Raw genomic sequence first — 21795 nt, forward strand, 5'->3', positions numbered from 1 at the left:
TACGATTAGCCAATGCAGTGGACATGGAGGATCTAGGGATTAGTTCTTGATATCTCGAAGCAGTGAAATCTGGTTGTATAGATAGCAGGGCATATCGCTTGGGATTGTGATGGTAATTATCAGCATAAGAGAATTCCAAAAACAATTTAAAGTTCCGAAGTAAAATTAAAAAAATAATATATAATTTTTAAAAAATCCACGTTTGTGGATTATTTGAAAAAATAATTTTTAAAAAATCCAAAATATTTTTTTAAAAAATACACGTTTGTGGATTTATTGAAAAAAAAAAATTTATAAAATCCACGTTTGTGGATTATTTGAAAAAATAATTTTTAAAAAATCCAAAATATTTTTTTTAAAAAATACACGTTTGTGGATTTATTGAAATTTTTTTTTTAAAAACCCACGTTTGTGGATTTATTGAAGAAATAATTTTTAAAAAATCCAAAATATTTTTTTTAAAAAATACACGTTTGTGGATTTATTGAAATTTTTTTTTTAAAAACCCACGTTTGTGGATTTATTGAAAAAATAATTTTTAAAAAATCCACGTTTGTGGATTTATTGAAAAAAATAATTTTTAAAAAATCCACGTCTGTGAATTTATTGAAAAAATAATTTTTAAAAAATCCACGTTTGTGGATTTATTGAAAAAATAATTTTTAAAAAATCCACGTTTGTGGATTTATTAAAAAAAATAATTTTTAAAAAATCCACGTTTTTTAAAAAAACCACGTTTGTGGATTTATTGAAAAAATAATTTTTAAAAAATCCACGTTTGTGGATTTATTGAAAAAATAATTTTTAAAAAATCCACGTTTGTGGATTTATTGAAAAAATAATTTTTAAAAAATCCACGTTTGTGGATTTATTGAAAAAATAATTTTTAAAAAATCCACGTTTGTGGATTTATTGAAAAAATAATTTTTAAAAAATCCACGTTTGTGGATTTATTGAAAAAATAATTTTTAAAAAATCCACGTTTGTGGATTTATTGAAAAAATAATTTTTAAAAAATCCACGTTTGTGGATTTATTGAAAAAATAATTTTTAAAAAATCCACGTTTGTGGATTTATTGAAAAAATAATTTTTAAAAAATCCACGTTTGTGGATTTATTGAAAAAATAATTTTTAAAAAATCCACGTTAGTGGATTTATTGAAAAAATCATTTTTAAAAAATCCACGTTTGTGTTTTCTTTGAAAAAATAATTTTTAAAAAATCCACGTTTGTATTTTCTTTGAAAAAATAATTTTTAAAAAATCCACGTTTGTGTTTTCTTTGAAAAAATAATTTTTAAAAAATCCACGTTTGTATTTTCTTTGAAAAAATAATTTTTAAAAAATCCACGTTTGTGTTTTCTTTAAAAACATAATTTTTAAAAAATCCATGTTTGTGTTTTCTTTGAAAAAATAATTTTTAAAAAATCCACGTTTGTGTTTTTTTTTTTTGAAAAAATAATTTTTAAAAAATAAAGATTCATGAATCTGTCCCCACTGAGTCTAACCTCAATAAAAACAAGTTCCTCTCTATGACTCAGCCTTAAATTCCGTGTAACCACCATGAACGTCACAAGAGCATTATTTGTCATACTATGTTTTCCTCATTTCCTTATTTGTTTTTGAAGGATGTATGTCGTTCTTCCCATGATTATCACGCACTGAAATGGCTTTAAATTTATTTTAATTATTTAAAAAAAAATTAAATAAATGAAAAACAATCGCGCCCATTCATTGATATCCAATTCTTGTGATTTGTTTCATGAGCCTCTCAACAATAATAAAATAGTCCAAGAAAAAAAAAACAGCAACAAAAACAAGGCAAAGAAATTGTTTATCTTTTCAAAAAAAAAGGAAAAATTAAACAGCGGATATTTCATTGAAACCTCCCTCCACCCCTCGTCACTCTCACCCACTTGAAACTGTAATGAGACTCAAGCACCCGTATATTCGATGGATGGATGGATGGATAAGTGAATGAATGAACGACTGAGTGAATGAACGCTTGAAAGAAATAAGAACTCTACTACGTGAAGCAATTGTGGTCTCAAGCTGCAGCTCACGCCATTGTAGCTTAAGCCGGTCAGCTGTTCGTTGCTGATTGCCTTTGCCGTTACGTCCGGACGCCGCAAGTGTAACACAATAGCGTTGGAGTTGTCAACGTTTAGTTTAATTCAATTGTTGAGCTAGTAAGGAACACTTGAAGATCCGCTGGGAAGAATATTTTAAAAATAAATAATTTATAATCAGCAAAAAATTGCTAACAAAAAAAATCGAAAGTGTTTTGACTAAGGTACAAAAAATAACTACACAGAAATACAAACTAAACAATTTTTAAACAGAAAAGTGAAATTTGAACTGAGCCTGTGACACACCTTACTGGAGTGATCGATTATATCAAAAAAATAATGAAAAAGCATTTTCAAAACCAAAACAAAGACTTGCCGAATGGATTTTCAAATATTTTTATAAGAAAGTGAAACTTGGATTTAAAAAAAGTATATTTTATTTCAAGGAATGCACAAACGTGGATTTTTTAAAAATTATTTTTTTCAAAGAATACACAAACGTGGATTTTTTAAAAATTATTTTTTCAATAAATCCAAAAACGTGGATTTTTTAAAAATTATTTTGTCAATAAATCCACAAACGTGGATTTTTTAAAAATTATTTTTTCAATAAATCCAAAAACGTGGATTTTTAAAAAATTATTTTTTTAAAGAATACACATGCGTGGGTTTTTTAAAAATTATTTTTTTCAAAGCATACACAAACGTGGATTTTTTGAAAATTATTTTTTCAATAAATCCACAAAAGTGGTTTTTTTAAACATTATTTTTCAATAAATCCACAAACATGGATTTTTTAAAATTATTTTTTCAATAAATCAACAAACGTGGATTTTTTTAAATTATTTTTTCAAAGAATTCACATTAAAAAATATTTTTCCAAAAAATCCACAAACATGGATTTATTAAAAACATATTTTTTCATGGGCAACCTGGACGTGGATTTATTAAAAAAATATTTTTTCAAAAATTCCACAAACGTGGATTTATTAAAAAATATTTTTTCATGGGACACCTCGAGGTGGATTTATTAAAAAATATTTTTCATGGGCCATCTGGACGTGGATTTATTAAAAAATATTTTTTCATGGGCCACCTGGACGTGGATTTATTAAAAAATATTTTTTCATGGGACACCTGGAGGTGGATTTATTAAAAAATATTTTTTCATGGGCCATCTGGACGTGGATTTATTAAAAAATATTTTTTCATGGGCCATCTGGACGTGGATTTATTAAAAAATATTTTTTCATGGGCCATCTGGACGTGGATTTACTAAAAAATATTTTTTCATCGGACACCTGGACGTGGATTTATTTAAAAATATTTTTTCATCGGACACCTGGACGTGGATTTATTGAAAAAATATTTTTTCATCGGACACCTGGACGTGGATTTATTTAAAAATATTTTTTCATCGGACACCTGGACGTGGATTTATTGAAAAAATATTTTTTCATGGGCCACCTGGACGTGGATTTATTTAAAAAATATTTTTTCATGGGCCATCTGGACGTGAATTAGTTAAAAATATTTTTTCATTGGACACCTGGACGTGGATTTATTAAAAAATATTTTTTCATGGGCCATCTGGACGTGAATTAGTTAAAAATATTTTTTCATTGGACACCTGGACGTGGATTTATTAAAAAATATTTTTTCATCGGACACCTGGACGTGGATTTATTAAAAAAATATTTTTCATGGGCCACCTGGACGTGGATTTATTAAAAAAAAATATTTTTTTATGGGCTACCTGGACGTGGATTTATTAAAAAAAAATATTTTTTCATGGGCCACCTGGACGTGGATTTATTAAAAAATATTTTTTCATGGGCCACCTGGATGTGGATTTAGTAAAAAATATTTTTTCATGGGTCACCTGGACGTGGATTTATTAAACAATATTTTTTCATGGGCCACCTGGACGTGGATTTATTAAAAAACATTTTTTCATGGGTCACCTGGAAGTGGATTTATTAAAAAATATTTTTTCATGGGCCACCTGGACGTGGATTTATTAAAAGATATTTTTCATGGGCCACCTGGACGTGGATTTATTAAAAAAAATATTTTTTCATGAGCCACCTGGACGTTGATTTATTAAAAATAATTTTTTCATGTCCAACCTGGATGTGGATTTATTAAAAAATATTTTTTCATGGGTCACCTGGACGTGGATTTATTAAACAATATTTTTTCATGGGCCACCTGGACGTGGATTTATTAAAAAATATTTTTTCATGGGCCACCTGGATGTGGATTTAGTAAAAAATATTTTTTCATGGGTCACCTGGACGTGGATTTATTAAACAATATTTTTTCATGGGCCACCTGGACGTGGATTTATTAAAAAACATTTTTTCATGGGTCACCTGGAAGTGGATTTATTAAAAAATATTTTTTCATGGGCCACCTGGACGTGGATTTATTAAAAGATATTTTTCATGGGCCACCTGGACGTGGATTTATTAAAAAAAATATTTTTTCATGAGCCACCTGGACGTTGATTTATTAAAAATAATTTTTTCATGTCCAACCTGGATGTGGATTTAGTAAAAAATATTTTTTCATGGGTCACCTGGACGTGGATTTATTAAACAATATTTTTTCATGGGCCACCTGGACGTGGATTTATTAAAAAACATTTTTTCATGGGTCACCTGGAAGTGGATTTATTAAAAAATATTTTTTCATGGGCCACCTGGACGTGGATTTATTAAAAGATATTTTTCATGGGCCACCTGGACGTGGATTTATTAAAAAAAATATTTTTTCATGAGCCACCTGGACGTTGATTTATTAAAAATAATTTTTTCATGTCCAACCTGGATGTGGATTTATTAAAAAATATTTTTTCATGTCCCACCTGGACGTGGATTTATTAAAAAATATTTTTTCATGGGCCAACTGGACGGGGATTTACTAAAAAATATTTTTTCATGGGCCACCTTGACGTGGATTTATTAAAAAACAAAATTTCATGGGCCAACTGGACGGGGATTTACTAAAAAATATTTTTCCATGGGCCACCTTGACGTGGATTTATTAAAAAAAAATTTTCATGGGCCACTTGCACGTGAATTTATTAAAAAAATATTTTTTCATGGGCCAACTGGACGGGGATTTATTAAAAAATATTTTTCCATGGGCCACCTTGACGTGGATTTATTAAAAAAAAATTTTCATGGGCCACCTGGACGTGGATTTATTAAAAAATATTTTTTCATGGGCCACCTGGACGTGGATTTATTAAAGAATATTTTTTCATGGACCACCTGGACGTGGATTTATTAAAGAATATTTTTTCATGGACCACCTGGACGTGGATTTATTAAGAAATATTTTTTCATGGGCCACCTGGACGTGGATTTATTAAAAAATATTTTTTCATGGGCCACCTGGACGTGGATTTATTAAAAAACATTTTTTCATCGGACACCTGGACGTGGATTTATTAAAAAATATTTTTTCGTCGGACACCTGGACGTGGATTTATTAAAAAATATTTTTTCATCGGACACCTGGACGTGGATTTATTAAGAAGTATTTTTTCATCGGACACCTGGACGTGGATTTATTAAAAATATTTTTTCATCGGACACCTGGACGTGGATTTATTAAAAAATATTTTTTCATGGGCCACCTGGACGTGGATTTATTAGAAAATATTTTTTCATGGCCCACTTGGACGTGGATTTATTAAAAAATATTTTTTCATGGCCCACTTGGACGTGGATTTATTAAAAAATATTTTTTCATGGGCCACCTGGACGTGGATTTATCAAAAAATATTTTTTCATGGCCCACTTGGACGTGGATTTATTAAAAAATATTTTTTCATGGGCCACCTGGACGTGGATTTATCAAAAAATATTTTTTCATGGGCCACCTGGACGTGGATTTATTAAAAAATATTTTTTCATGGCCCACTTGGACGTGGATTTATTAAAAAATATTTTTTCATGGGTCACCTGGACGTGGATTTATTAAACAATATTTTTTCATGGGCCACCTGGACGTGGATTTATTAAAAAATATTTTTTCATGGGCCACCTGGATGTGGATTTAGTAAAAAATATTTTTTCATGGGTCACCTGGACGTGGATTTATTAAACAATATTTTTTCATGGGCCACCTGGACGTGGATTTATTAAAAAACATTTTTTCATGGGTCACCTGGAAGTGGATTTATTAAAAAATATTTTTTCATGGGCCACCTGGACGTGGATTTATTAAAAGATATTTTTCATGGGCCACCTGGACGTGGATTTATTAAAAAAAATATTTTTTCATGAGCCACCTGGACGTTGATTTATTAAAAATAATTTTTTCATGTCCAACCTGGATGTGGATTTAGTAAAAAATATTTTTTCATGGGTCACCTGGACGTGGATTTATTAAACAATATTTTTTCATGGGCCACCTGGACGTGGATTTATTAAAAAACATTTTTTCATGGGTCACCTGGAAGTGGATTTATTAAAAAATATTTTTTCATGGGCCACCTGGACGTGGATTTATTAAAAGATATTTTTCATGGGCCACCTGGACGTGGATTTATTAAAAAAAATATTTTTTCATGAGCCACCTGGACGTTGATTTATTAAAAATAATTTTTTCATGTCCAACCTGGATGTGGATTTATTAAAAAATATTTTTTCATGTCCCACCTGGACGTGGATTTATTAAAAAATATTTTTTCATGGGCCAACTGGACGGGGATTTACTAAAAAATATTTTTTCATGGGCCACCTTGACGTGGATTTATTAAAAAACAAAATTTCATGGGCCAACTGGACGGGGATTTACTAAAAAATATTTTTCCATGGGCCACCTTGACGTGGATTTATTAAAAAAAAATTTTCATGGGCCACTTGCACGTGCATTTATTAAAAAAATATTTTTTCATGGGCCAACTGGACGGGGATTTATTAAAAAATATTTTTCCATGGGCCACCTTGACGTGGATTTATTAAAAAAAAATTTTCATGGGCCACCTGGACGTGGATTTATTAAAAAATATTTTTTCATGGGCCACCTGGACGTGGATTTATTAAAGAATATTTTTTCATGGACCACCTGGACGTGGATTTATTAAAGAATATTTTTTCATGGACCACCTGGACGTGGATTTATTAAGAAATATTTTTTCATGGGCCACCTGGACGTGGATTTATTAAAAAATATTTTTTCATGGGCCACCTGGACGTGGATTTATTAAAAAACATTTTTTCATCGGACACCTGGACGTGGATTTATTAAAAAATATTTTTTCGTCGGACACCTGGACGTGGATTTATTAAAAAATATTTTTTCATCGGACACCTGGACGTGGATTTATTAAAAAGTATTTTTTCATCGGACACCTGGACGTGGATTTATTAAAAAATATTTTTTCATCGGACACCTGGACGTGGATTTATTAAAAAATATTTTTTCATGGGCCACCTGGACGTGGATTTATTAGAAAATATTTTTTCATGGCCCACTTGGACGTGGATTTATTAAAAAATATTTTTTCATGGCCCACTTGGACGTGGATTTATTAAAAAATATTTTTTCATGGGCCACCTGGACGTGGATTTATCAAAAAATATTTTTTCATGGCCCACTTGGACGTGGATTTATTAAAAAATATTTTTTCATGGGCCACCTGGACGTGGATTTATCAAAAAATATTTTTTCATGGGCCACCTGGACGTGGATTTATTAAAAAATATTTTTTCATGGCCCACTTGGACGTGGATTTATTAAAAAATATTTTTTCATGGCCCACCTGGACGTGGATTTATTAAAAAATATTTTTTCATGGCCCACTAGGACGTGGATTTATTAAAAAATATTTTTTCATGGCCCACCTGGACGTGGATTTATTAAAAAATATTTTTTCATGGCCAACTTGGACGTGGATTTATTAAAAAATATTTTTTCATGGCCCACTTGGACGTGGATTTATTAAAAAATATTTTTTCATGGCCCACCTGGACGTGGATTTATTAAAAAATATTTTTTCATGGGCCTGGATTTATTAAAAAAATATTTTTTTATGGGCCATAAAACAATACTTTCTTTCCCTCTCTTTCCAGCTTCCCAAAATGAAATATTTTCTCGTCTTATGCACAATTGTTGTCCTCCACGTTTTGGACTTTCCATGTTTTGCGGATCCGGAACCCTACTGCATCTACAATCGCACCGAATACACCTATGTAAATGTAACCAAAACGAGAGAAGTGAAAGTCACCCAACCATGGTATAAAAAACTCTCCAAGAAAACCAAAATAGAAGAATATGTGGAACAGGAAGCCATAGCCAAAGTGACTCCCGTACGGGGTTGTTGTGAGGGTTACGAAATGTCAGAGCTGGAAATGTGTGAACCCAAATGTCGTAAAGGTTGTCCACAAAACTCAAAATGCGTCGAACCCGAAGTGTGTAAATGTGCCGCAGGGTATTTCTCCTCCCTCTCGGAGCTGGATGGTAACCATTATTGTGAGCCGATCTGTGAGAGACCCTGCCCGGCCCACAGTGAATGTGTCAAACCGAATGAGTGTGCCTGCCATAATGGCTATCAAATTGCCGAGGGGTCGGTGTGTAGACCCCACTGTCCATCGGGCTGTCCCTTCCAGGGTAAATGTGTGGCGCCAAATCTGTGTGAATGTCCGGCAGGTTATAAATCCGGCAAGGGAACATGTTTACCCATCTGCAGCCGGGGGGATCAGTGTAAAAATGGGGTTTGTGTGGACACAGACAAGTGTCAGTGTAATGTTGGCTACCTCTGGAATGAGGAGAACGAAAAATGTGAGCCCAATTTAAATGGTGGGGATAGCTACCAACCCTTGGAAGACGATCACACTGATCGGAATGATGTAGAGACCACAGAAAAACAGCCAGAGATTGAAACCGACATTGATACCTTCAAAGAAGACATTGATCCGAATCAGGTGTTCGATGAAATATTTGAAAGTACCACCACCAGCACCTCACAGAGTGAGGAACCCACCCAATGTCCCGATGACTATGTACGCTATCGCGGCCAATGTCAGCCACTGAAATTTGCCATCGATGAAATCGATTGCAGAATTAAGCCCTGCTCCGATCCCCATGCAATTTGTACAGAGAATGGTACCTGCAACTGCCAGGAGGGCTATCGAATGTTGAAAAAAGCTCAGTCAACAGGTTCCGCCGATACAACTGAATCCTCAAAACCCATTGTGAAACAAGTTTGCCTTACATCTGAGGAGTATGAAAATTTCATGGCTAATCCCGAGCTGAATTGGCAGGACGAGGATGAAATTATTGAAATAATTGAGGAGCCTTCAAATGTACCGGTCATCTTTTTCATTATTTTGGGAGTTCTTCTGATGACGGGCGCCTTGATTTATTTGGGTTTGAGATTTGTGCGAAGGCAACACGAGGAAATGGATGTGGAAGGTGAGTTGCAAAGGCGATAACTTTTTGGTTTTAATATCATGAAAGGAAAAGTATTTCTGGGCGGAGAGGGATGCTCTTCCTTTTAAGCCTTGAATGTTTTAAAAAAATAAAAAATAAAAATTTTCATTAATTTTTTTTTAAATTTTTTTCAAAAAAATTTTTGAAAAAAAAAAATATTTTTCATTACATTTTTATATTTATATTTTATTTTTTAAAAAATATTTTATTTTTTAAAAATATTTTATTTTTTAAAAAATATTTTGTTATTTTATTTTAATTTTTAAAAAATATTTTATTTCTAAAAAATTATTTATTTTTTGAGAAAATATTTTATTTCTAAAAAATATTTTTTTTAAATATTTAATTTTTTATTTTTAAAAAAAATATTTTTTTCGAATATATTTTTTAAATAAATTATTTTTTCTTATTTCCAGGCAAACAACTGGAATGCGCCTATGACAATCGAGTTTGTTCGGATGCCGAAAAGTCTGTAATATAAGTCTGCCTGCCATCAATAATTTTAGTAAATATTTTAAAATAATTTAAATTTTATCCTTGTACTATTTTTAATAACTGTCGATATCAGAGCGGATATGTACATTTTAATTACGAAGAAATATTTTTTCTTCAGAATGCATTGTTGTTGTAAGTTTTCTAAGATAGTTAATTTTTTTTGTAATTTTTTACTATTTTTAATAAAAAATAATTAAAAAATAAAATAAAAAATTATTTAAAATACAAAACAGGCAGATGAGCTGGCGGTCTAGAGAGTCCTTCTTTTTTCATTGGCAGGCCGCCAGAGAATCCATTCATATGCGCATCCTCAGTCAGAAAGAAGCACACATTGCATCGGTATTTCTCGTTTTCTCACACAAACCCCTTATTTTACATCGATCCCCTGGCTGATCTTATGACCTGTCGGAGAGTCATACAGTTTGGGCGCCACACATTAGATCTGTAATGGGCAATCTGAAGGGCTGTGGGGTCGACAGACTGATCCCTTGGCAATTTGATAGCCATTGCGACAGGCACTCCCATTTCGGCTTGACACATTCACTCTGTGCCGGGCAGGGTCTCTCACAGATAGGTTCACTATAGTGGTTAACATCCAGCTATTTACTACAGAGAAGACTTTCAGGTGTATTCTTAAGGGCCTTCTCTATGCGGAGATGACCTCTTAAAGGTGTATTCTACACAGAGAAGACTTCTTGGAAGACTTCTCTAGACGGAGAAGACCTCTTAAAAGTCTTCTCTATATATGGAAGGCCTCTTAAAGGCCTTCTCTATAGGGGGAAGACCTCAAAACACCTACTTCTTCAGTTTTCTACACAGAGACGTCCTTTTAAAGCAGAAGTTTTTTTTCGAAGGCATTTCATTGACTTCAAAGAAATTTTGAAGGTAATCACAAAACGCAGAACTGTTCAATGTCTTCTATAGAGAAAATATCATCTATAAAGAGCAGACCTTTTTAAAGTTTTTACTACAGATAATAGCCTTTGAAGATATTTGGTGTAGAGAAGATATTTCGAATGACTTCCATACAGAAACACACACTTTAAAAACCTTCTACATAGAGAAGATCTTCAAAATACCATCTAATTCGGTTTTCTATACCGAGACGCCCTTTTAAAAGTTCTTCTATACAAATAAGGTCTTCAAAGGTTTTCTATTTAGAGCACAGCTTTGAAAGGCCTTTTATAAAGAGGAGATATTTTAACGTTTAATTTACAGAGAAAAACTTTGCAAAAGCTTCTATAAAGGTACCTCTTGAATGTCTTCTTAAAAGTTTCCTTTTTCTTCAAGGAGAGGAATTTTTAAGGGGTTCTATACAGAGAAGACCTTTTGGCGGTCTCTATACAGAGAATAAATCTTTAAGGTATTCTATTCAAAAAAAAAAAAAAAAAATGTATACATATTAAAGTCCTTCGATACAGAGAAGACCTCTTGAAAGTGATTTATATAGCGAATCTCTTGGAGGCCTTCTAGACAGAGAAAATCTCTTTAAAGTTTTCAGACAGATAACACCACTGAGAGGTCTTATCTTCATAGAGAAGACATATTGAAGGTCTTCGATACATCGAAGATCTTTTGAAGGTGTTCGATATAGAGAAGACCTTTTTGATGGTCTTCTATGCAGCGAAGACCTTTTTTTGAAGGTCTTTTGTACAGAGAAACCCTTTTTTGAAGGTCCTTTTTACAGAGAAGATCTTTTTTGATGGCCTTCTCCACACAGAGAAGATATGAATGTCTTCTATACAGCGAAGACCTTTTGATGGTCTTTTATATAGGGAAGATCTTTTGAAGATATTCAATGAAAAAAATACTTTTGAAGGTCCTCTGTAGAGATAAGACCTATTTTGAAGATCTTTAATATAGAGAAGTTCCAAGAGAAGACCTTTTGAAGGTCTTCTATACAAAAAAATCTCCTGAAGCTCTTTCAACAGAGAAGATCTCTTCAAGAGAAGACTTTTTGAAGGTCTTCTCTACACAGGGAAGATCTTTTGAAAGTCTTCTTTATACTTTCTCTATACAGAGCAGACCTTTCGAAGGTCTTCTATACAAAGGGAAGACTTTTTGAAGGTCTTTGAAGACCTCTGGAATTTCTTCTATACACTGAATATATTTTGCAGGTCTTCTCTACAGAAAATAATTTCTAAAGTTTTTCTACAGAGAGAAGCCCTTTTGAGGGTCTTCTCTATACAGGGAAGACCTTTTGAAAATCTTATCTATACAGGGAAGATCTTTGTAGACCTTCTCTAGTCTGTATCTTTTTTATGGTCTCATGTACTGAGAAGATCTTTTTTGGAGATCTTCTGTACAGATAAGACCTTTTTGAAGGTCTTGTAGACAGAGAAGACCTTTTGCGGGTTTTCTGTACAGAGAAGACCTTACGCAGGTCTTCTGTACAGGGATGGCCTTTTGCAGGTCTTCTATGCAGCGAAGACCTTATTACGGTCTTCTTTATACAGATAACCTCTTATAGGTATGAGGGAGAAGTCTTCTCCGTATAGAAAAGACCTGTCAGAGGTCTTCCACATATAGATTTGACCTATTCTATCTCAAAGGTCTTTTGTGGGGTGAATATCTCTTATAGAGCTTCTCTGTGCCGCAAAGACGTCTTAATGGTCTTCCTCTATTTTTGCCTCTACTTCCATATTTTTTTTTTTTTTTTTTTTGTAGACAATGTAATCTTCTGTGGTTCAAGGTCATTGGGTTTTTTCTTAATAGAAACCCTATTAAAGGTCTTTTTCAAAAGTAGGCATTTCAGGTTAACCTAAACGGGACCTTCTACCATCGAATGCCGTTAAAGCTTTTGGTATTGAAAACAAGTAAAAAAACATTAAGTTCGGCCGGGTCGAATTTTTAATACCCTCCACCTTAGGGTAATGGAAACACTAGAACCAATTATGACCCACAATTACCAATTTTTAGATATATTCGTAAGAAAATGTGACAAAAACCATGAAAATACCGAACATCGGAAGATACCGTTATATGGAGGCTATACCAAAGCGTGGACCTATACATACAATGTTTTGGCGTACGAACTAGGACCCATTATGACCTACAAATATCAATTTTCAGACAAATCCGTGAAAAAATGTGGTAAAAATCATCAAAATACCGAATATCGAGAGGTACCGTTATATAGGGGCTTTACCAAAACGTGAACCTATACATGCAAAATTTCGCCACCGGAGCTAGAACCCATTATGACCTACAAATACCAATTTTCAGACAAATTCGTGAAAAAGTGTGGCAAAAATCATCAAAATACCGAATATCGGGATGTACCGTTATATGGGGACTATACCAAAACGTGGACCGATATATCTCATTTTCAACCATCCTACATAATACAAATTATTCTGCTAAATTTTGACGCTCGACATCAAATAATGTGGGCTGTATCGTGATTTCAACAGACGGACGGACAGACGGACGGACAGACGAACATCGTTAGATCGTCTTAAAATTTTATGCCGATTATGAATATATATACATTATGGGCTCTACGACGAATATTTAGGGATGTTACTAACGGAATGACAAAGTTAATATACCCTCCTTTCCAAGGTGGAGGGTATACCCTTAAAAAGGTATTCTGTTGACGGAGGACACTAAAGAGACGAAAAATGTGTCGCGAAGAAAAATGCATATAATAAGACCTGCGGTTCTAATATAAGATACCTTCTGAGTTCTCTACAAAAGAACATATTTGGTGGTCTGCAGGAGGGCCATTCCCTCGAAGATTTCTGGGTGTCCCACAACAAATACTCTGTTTTTTCTTCCCAAAGATTTCTTATTTTCTTGCCTTTTTTAAAAAAAAAATCGACCCCTTTCAAAAATTCTGTCGAAAGAGGACGCTTAAGGGACGACAAATGAGTCTTCTAAGAAAACTGCATATAAGAAGACCTGCGGTTCTGGTATAAGATATCTTCTGAGCCGTCTATAAACAAATATATTTGGACATCTAAAAGAACGCCTCTGGGCAATTCACTCGAAGATCTCTGCTTCTGCCCACAACAAATACACTGGTTCTTCTGCTTTCTTATGAGAACACATACTGGGCTTCTATGAGAAGACCACTTGAGCTTCTGCTGTGAATTTTTGTGACCTTCCATAGGAAGATCTCTTGGTCTTCTCTGGGGGCGAAGAAGACCTACGGTTCTGGTATAAAATATCTTCTGAGCTGTCTATAAAAATATATATATATATTTGGTCATCTAAAAGAACGACTCTGGGCCATTCACTCGAAGATCTCTGGTTCTGCCCACAACAAATACACTGGTTCTTCTGCTTAAAGATTTCTTATGAGAAAATATACTAGGCTTCTATGAGAAGACCTCTTAAGCTTCTGCTGTGAATTTTTGTGGCCTTCCATAGGAAGATCTATTGGTCTTCCCGGAGGGGGCGACATGTTGGTCTTCTATTCAAAGTCCTTCTCGTTTTCTCTGGGAAGACTTGCTTGTTTTCTGTAACAAAAAAAAAAAACAGTAAAGAAAGTCCTAAAGTCGGGCGGGGCCGATTTTATGATACCCTGCACCACTTTGCTAATTTAGTTGAGCTCCACTTAATAATTAATAGTTTTTATGGGAGAATTCAATAATACACCCTATGATTATAATTATAATTTAAAATTCAAAAATTCGGCATATTTACCGAAGCATTTGTTTAAATTCGGACTTGTATTGCCCATTTGGTGCACAGTTAATTTGAAATCGGATAAAGATATATATGGGAGCTATATCCAAATCTGAACTGATCTTGATAAAATTTGGCAAAGATATTTCTAAGCTGTAGTTGATATATTTCCCTGAATATTGTTGTTACGGAGTGCATATTACGGCTGTGGGTAAAAAATATAACAGATCGGATGAACAATATATATGGGAGCTATAGCTATATCTTAACCGATCTTCACCAAATTTGGCATACTACCTTCTAGACTCAATTCGGTCGTATGTGCCAAATTTCATCTCATTTGGGCAAATATTAGACGTTTGGTGCACAATAAAAAGTAAATAGGACGAAATTATATATGGGAGCTATATCCAAATCTGAACGGATCTCGATAAAATTTGGCAAAGATATTTCTGAGCTGTATTTGATATATTTCCCCAAATATTGTTGTTACAGAGTGCATATTACGGCTGCGGAGGACAAAAATAACAAATCGGACGAACAATATATATGGGAGCTATAGGTATATATGAACCGATTTCGATCAAATTTGGCATGCTTATTTTTAGGCCTGGTTGCATGTGCAAAATTCCATAATATTCGGGCTGATATTACACGTTTGGTGCACAATTAAAGGCAAATCGGACGAAGATATATATGGGAGCTACATCTAAATTTTGACCGATCATCTCCAATTTCAATAGGGTTCGTCCTTGGGCCAAACAAATGTTGTTTGGAAAATTTCATCTGGATCGGGCAATAAATGCGACAAAAATACATGGACAGACGGACAGACGGACGGACGGACATGCATAAATCGACTCAGTATGTGATTCTATGCAGATCATCAAAAGGAACTATGGGTCTATCTCGCTTCCTTTTGCCTGCTACAAACAAATGCACAAAGACATAATACCCTGACCACCATGTGGTGTAGGGTATAAAAAACAAAAGGGGTCCCTAAAGAAGCTCTGGTGTTTTCTTCTAAAATAGGATTTTCTTTTTGGAGAATTTATTTTTTTTTTCTCCTCAAATCTCCACTTACCTTTTTTATTGTTGTTTATGTGTTTTTTTTTTCTAGGTTTTCTGCTGAATATTGAATATTTATGACGATCTATATCTAAGGTGAATTCCAAAAATCTGCTGGTTTTTTTCTAACAAATAAATATTGCACGCACGCACACACACACACTTAGAAAAAATTCTACTTTGTTTCTTTATTTTGGTTTGGGGTTTTTTCGAATTCGAATTCGAATATTTTCTGCTACACGATTTATGTGGATTTATTTTTAATTATTTTATTTATGGAATATGGATAAATATTTTGTTGTATTGGTAATTGTGTTTTAATGAATTTAATGAACTATTTATTTTATTTTTTTTTTTAATTTGTTATTGTGATTTGTAATGGTTTGTTTGAGTTTTATTTTCAAATTCAAAATTGTGGCAGTTGCTTTGTTTGGAGGCAATTAAATTTTTTTCTTGTGTTGTTTTTTTTTTTTTTTTTTTTTTTGGTAGCTACCAAAAGGATGTGGTATATCCTTTTTTTCAACGTTGTATGGTAATTATTGTCAATGGAAAGTGCTTGAGTATGGAAGTTTGGTTGCTGTTGTTGTTGTTGTATGCTGCTGATTGTTTGGTATGGAATGCAGGATGTTGTGAGAGAATATCATATATGGAAGGCTAAGCGACACTACCACCAATGGAACTTAGGGTCGTTATCCTTTTTTTGTTTTGTGTGAAAAAGGGGTTTGTGGACAACAGTTGTAGTAATGCAATGCGAGAGCGAGAGAGTGGGAATTTTCCTCCTCTGTTGTTTTTTTTTAATAAATTTTCAAATTGCCCTCTTATGGCTATTTAGGTAAAAATTTCAAGTAATTAGTTAATTTATTTTGCTCTGTTTTTTTTTTCGGGAGAGTCCCTCCTTCCAATTATTAATTATTTATGCTAAATATGGCGGTATGAGTATTTTTCATAAATATTTTTTCCAAGGGATGACAATTTAATGAATTATTATTTTTTTAATTTTTTTCAAAGGAAATGTATTGTTTGCCCCTTTGCCAATCAGAAATTAGGGCCGTTGTATTTATTCATATTTTTAATAAATTTTTATGTTTAATATTTATTATTTTATTAATTATAATTTTTTTTCTATTTTTTTTCCTTGAAATTTCTTTAAACATTCACTGGGTCATATATTTATTTATTTTTTTTTAATATTTTATCCAATTTTTTTTTTGTACACTTAAAATATTTATTTTTTGTAATTTAAATTATTTTTTATAACATGAAGTTTTGTGCGTTAATTTACTTCTTTTTCTTATTAAGGTTTATTTCGTTAATAAATTTTATCAATATATTTTATTTTTCAATTTCGTTATTAAATTGTATCAATATTTTTTTTTTTTTTTCAATTTTTATTCACAATATTTCTTCAACTGCAATCAATGACTAGATTATGTTTTTTATTTAATTTATTTAGTTATTATTATTTTTTTGTCTTTTGAAAATTTGTTTTGCTAATGATTTATTATTCGTTTGGGTTTTCTATATAATAGAAAATTATAAATTTATTATTTTGTGTTTTTTTTTCTTAAATTTTCTTCTTCACCAATTGGGTAGATTTAAAAAGTGTCGACGTTTTATTTTTTTTTTTTTTTTCTTATTTTTTGTTATCCTTCTAATTGTTCTTTTTTGCCACCAATATTTTATTTAGGTTTAAATTTTATTCACTTTTCACTCGGTGCCATGTTGCTCTATGAAAAATCCGTTCTTAAGCTGGGTTGCCATTTCTCCAAATTGAAAATTATCTGAAAGTATAGAAAATACAAAAAAAAAACTTCTTAGAATTTTAGTTTAGTATTACGTCTATTTTATTTCGTTAAAAATAAAAATATAATACATAAATAAATTTTATTTCGGTCTTACACAAAATTTTCAAATTTGTTAAGAAAAAATTAATTTTAAAGTCCATGGAAATTATATGAAAAGAGCTCTCATTGGAACTATTATTCCGTCTGAAAGTATGTTCTATTAAAATATATTATAAAAACTGTTAAGGACTTTAAAATATCTGTATAAAAATCTGCTTTTATAGTCTTTTTAAAATATTTTAATTAGATGGTCCTAATATCCCTCTAAAAATATTTTTAAAAATCCCCAGATAAATAGTATGGGCTTAATGCCAAGAGGGTCTTTAAAAAAAAATATTCTTAGAAAAGTCTTAGCCTAGGAGTTTCTGTAAACATACCCGCAAAGATCATGTTAAGGAGGGGGGAAATATTCTCAAAAAAAACAAGGTTTGAGACTAGGGAGTCTTTCACAAGAAATGCTCAAAAATTGGAGGATTGTAAAAATTTCCAAAAAAATCAAATTTTATAAAATATACTTAAATACTTATATAAAAAAAAAATAAAAACATTTACAACATCCTAAGAAGTGTCGCTAGAAATTTAAATTTAAAAATTATAATTTGAAAAAATATTAAAAAAAATCTTGAAAATTCAATAAAAAAAAAATAAAATAGCTGTAAGTTTGGCCGGGCCGGACTTTCAATACACTCCACCATTTTACACGAAATTGGGAATTACCAAAAACATAAAATTCGTTAAAAATGTAGCGGTCATATTAGGGCATATACGACGACGTGGACCTGCTTAGGTAACTTTTGTCATAAGCAATTTTAATATTCAAATGCGAAACTTGAAAAAGAAATTCGGTGAATAATACAGCTAAAATAATCAATCAATCAAAATACCGAATATAGGGAGGTACAATAGGGGTTATAAAACGTGGACCTGCACCGACAATGTTCTGTCATAGGCTGTAGTATCCTTTACAAACTTCAAATACCAAATTTGAAACAATTCCGGTTATTAATGCAGCTAAAATCATCAAAATACCGAATATCGAGAGGTACCGTTATTTGGGGGCTATACGAAGACGTGGACCTGCACCGACAATGTTCTGTTATAGGCTGTAATATTCATTATGAACTTCAAATACCAAATTTGAAACAATTCCGGTGATTATTGTCGCTAAAATCATCAAAATACCGAATATCGGGAGGTACCGTTATATGGAAGCTATACGACGACGTGGACCTGCATACAAATATTTTTCTCACAGACTGTAGTACTCATTACGAACTTTAAATGTTAAATTTTAAATAATTCCGGTAAAAAATGAATGAATATAACGGAATGACAAAGTTAATGTACCCTCCATACTATGGTGGAGGGTATAAAAATATTGGAGCAAAAGACATACCCGGCGGAGTTTCACCAAATGGAAAATCTCGTTTGAATATGAAAAAATTGATACTGTTATAGGATAAGATATACATGGGTGCTATATCCAAATCCGATCCGATCTCTACATCGGATAAAACGTATATATGGGAGCTATAGCTATATAACAGTACTTGCTTCTAGAGTGAAGTGCAAGTCCATCGTGAAGTGGTCATTTGGGATGATATTAGTCATTTGGTACACAACTAACCCGATATCGGTGGAAAATATATATGGGAGCTATATCTAAATTTGAACAGATTCTCACCAATTTCAACTGGGGTCGTCCTTGGGCCAAACCAATAGTGTTTGGCAAATTTCTTCTGAATCGGATAAAAAATGCGACCTGCATTTTGTTCAAATACAAGGACAGACGTGCGTAAATCGACTCAGAAAATGTTTCTATGAAGATCCACAAAAGTAACTATCTCGCTTCCTTCTTCATTTACAAGCAAATACACATAAACATAATACACTTACCACCCTGTATGTATGTATATTTGAGGGACAATTCTCGCATGTGACCAAAAAAACCAACAATCAAAATTTGTTATTAATTATGGGATTACATTTGTTTATTTCCAATCTATGCGTTCTGTGAACTCTTATATAAACAACACATGGAAATTGGGTATTTTTGCGGTGTCATGTGATTTATGACCTCAAAGTATGATTTTAAATAAATTAATTACAGAAGCTTCCCAAATTATTGCTGTTATAAAACCAAAATTAAAATTACAATTTTTAATTTCATGATTCAGTGGTTTCATATTTTTTGTTTTATTGATTATCCAAATTTAGTTAAATAATTTTTCCAAAATTTCAAAATAATTAAAAAACAAATAAAAATATAAATATTTTGAAGATAATAAATTGAGAGAAATAATATTTATACAATCCACGCAAATATATTTAAAAAAGAAAAACATTTTTATAAAATCCAAACTTAAAAAAAATTAAAAGAATAAAATAAATAAAATTACAAACATTATTTTTTATAAAATCCACGCCTATAAATAAAATTATAAAAATTATTTTTATAAAATCCATGCTATAAATAAAATTATAAAAATTATTTTTATAAAATCCATGCTATAAATAAAATTATAAAAATTATTTTTATAAAACCCATGCTATAAATAAAATTATAAAAATAATTTTTATAAAATCCACGCTATAAATAAAATTATAAAAATTATTTTTATAAAATCCACGCTATAAATAAAATTAAAAAAAAAATATTTTTATAAGATCCACGCTATAAATAAAATTATAAAAATTATTTTTATAAAATCCACGTACAAATAAAATTATAAAAATTATTTTTATGAAATCCACGCTATAAATAAAATTAAAAAAATTATTTTTATAAAATCCACGCTATAAATAAAATTAAAAAAAAATATTTTTATAAAATCCACGCAATAAATAAAATTATAAAAATTATTTTTATAAAATCCACGCTACAAATAAAATTATAAAAATTATTTTTATGAAATCCACGCTATAAATAAAATTAAAAAAATTATTTTTATAAAATCCACGCTATAAATAAAATTAAAAAAAATATTTTTATAAAATCCACGCTATAAATAAAATTATAAAAATTATTTTTATAAAATCCACGCTACAAATAAAATTATAAAAATTATTTTTATGAAATCCACGCTATAAATAAAATTAAAAAAATTATTTTTATGAAATCCACGCTATAAATAAAATTAAAAAAAAAATATTTTTATAAAATCCACGCAATAAATAAAATTATAAAAATTATTTTTATAAAATCCACGCTACAAATAAAATTATAAAAATTATTTTTATAAAGTCCACGCTATAAATAAAATTAAAAAAAAATTATTTTTATAAAATCCACGCTATAAATAAAATTAAAAAAAAATATTTTTATAAAATCCACGCTATAAATAAAATTATAAAAATTAATTTTATAAAATCCACGCTACAAATAAAATTATAAAAATTATTTTTATGAAATCCACGCTATAAATAAAATTAAAAAAATTATTTTTATAAAATCCACGCTATAAATAAAATTAAAAAAAATATTTTTATAAAATCCACGCTATAAATAAAATTAAAAAAAATATTTTTATAAAATCCACGCTACAAATAAAATTATAAAAATTATTTTTATAAAACCCACACCTATAAATAAAATTATAAAAATTAATTTTATAAAATCCACGCTTATTAACGAAATAAGAAAAATAATTTTTATAAAATCCACGCTTATTAATGAAATAATAAAAATTATTTTTTAAAATCCACGCTTATTAATTAAATAAGAAAAATTATTTTTATAAAAACCAAGCTTATTAATTAAATAAGAAAAATTATTTTTATAAAATCCACGCTTATTAATTAAATAAGACAAATTATTTTTTGTAAAATCCACGCTTATTAATTAAATAAGACAAATTATTTTTATAAAATCCACGTTCATTAATTAAATAAGAAAAATTATGTTTATAAAATCCACGCTTATTAATTAAATAAGAAAAATTATTTTTATAAAATCCACGCTTTTTAATTAAATAACAAAAATTATTTTTATAAAATCCACGCTTATTAATTAAATAAGAAAAATTATTTTTTTTTTAAATCCACGCTTTTTAAATAAATAAGAAAAATTATTTTTATAAAATAACAAGTTAAAAAGCAGTAAGTTCGGCCGGGCCGAACTTTTAATACCCTCCACCATTTACCACGGATTTGGAAATTTTCAAAAAATAAAATCCTTAAAAAATTCTGTTAAAATTTTAAAAATACCGAATATAGCCGTTATGTTGGGGTCTATACGAC

At 30.7% G+C, this 21795-nt stretch overlaps 1 protein-coding gene across 1 annotated transcript; it reads left to right on the forward strand.

Annotated features, from left to right (window-relative positions):
• Nucleotides 1-2081: 2081 nt before the first annotated feature.
• On the forward strand, nucleotides 2082-10168 carry LOC101900921 (tenascin). Its single transcript, XM_005188508.4, has 3 exons — nucleotides 2082-2292; nucleotides 8158-9499; nucleotides 9934-10168. The coding sequence occupies exons 2-3, from the start codon at nucleotides 8167-8169 to the stop codon at nucleotides 9996-9998; spliced, it is 1398 nt and encodes a 465-aa protein (XP_005188565.1). The 5' UTR covers nucleotides 2082-2292; nucleotides 8158-8166; the 3' UTR covers nucleotides 9999-10168.
• The last annotated feature ends 11627 nt before the right edge of the window (nucleotides 10169-21795 follow it).

The sequence above is a fragment of the Musca domestica genome, unplaced genomic scaffold, assembly GCF_030504385.1.
Source record: "Musca domestica strain aabys unplaced genomic scaffold, Musca_domestica.polishedcontigs.V.1.1 62, whole genome shotgun sequence".
Taxonomy (NCBI): Eukaryota; Metazoa; Arthropoda; class Insecta; order Diptera; family Muscidae; genus Musca; species Musca domestica.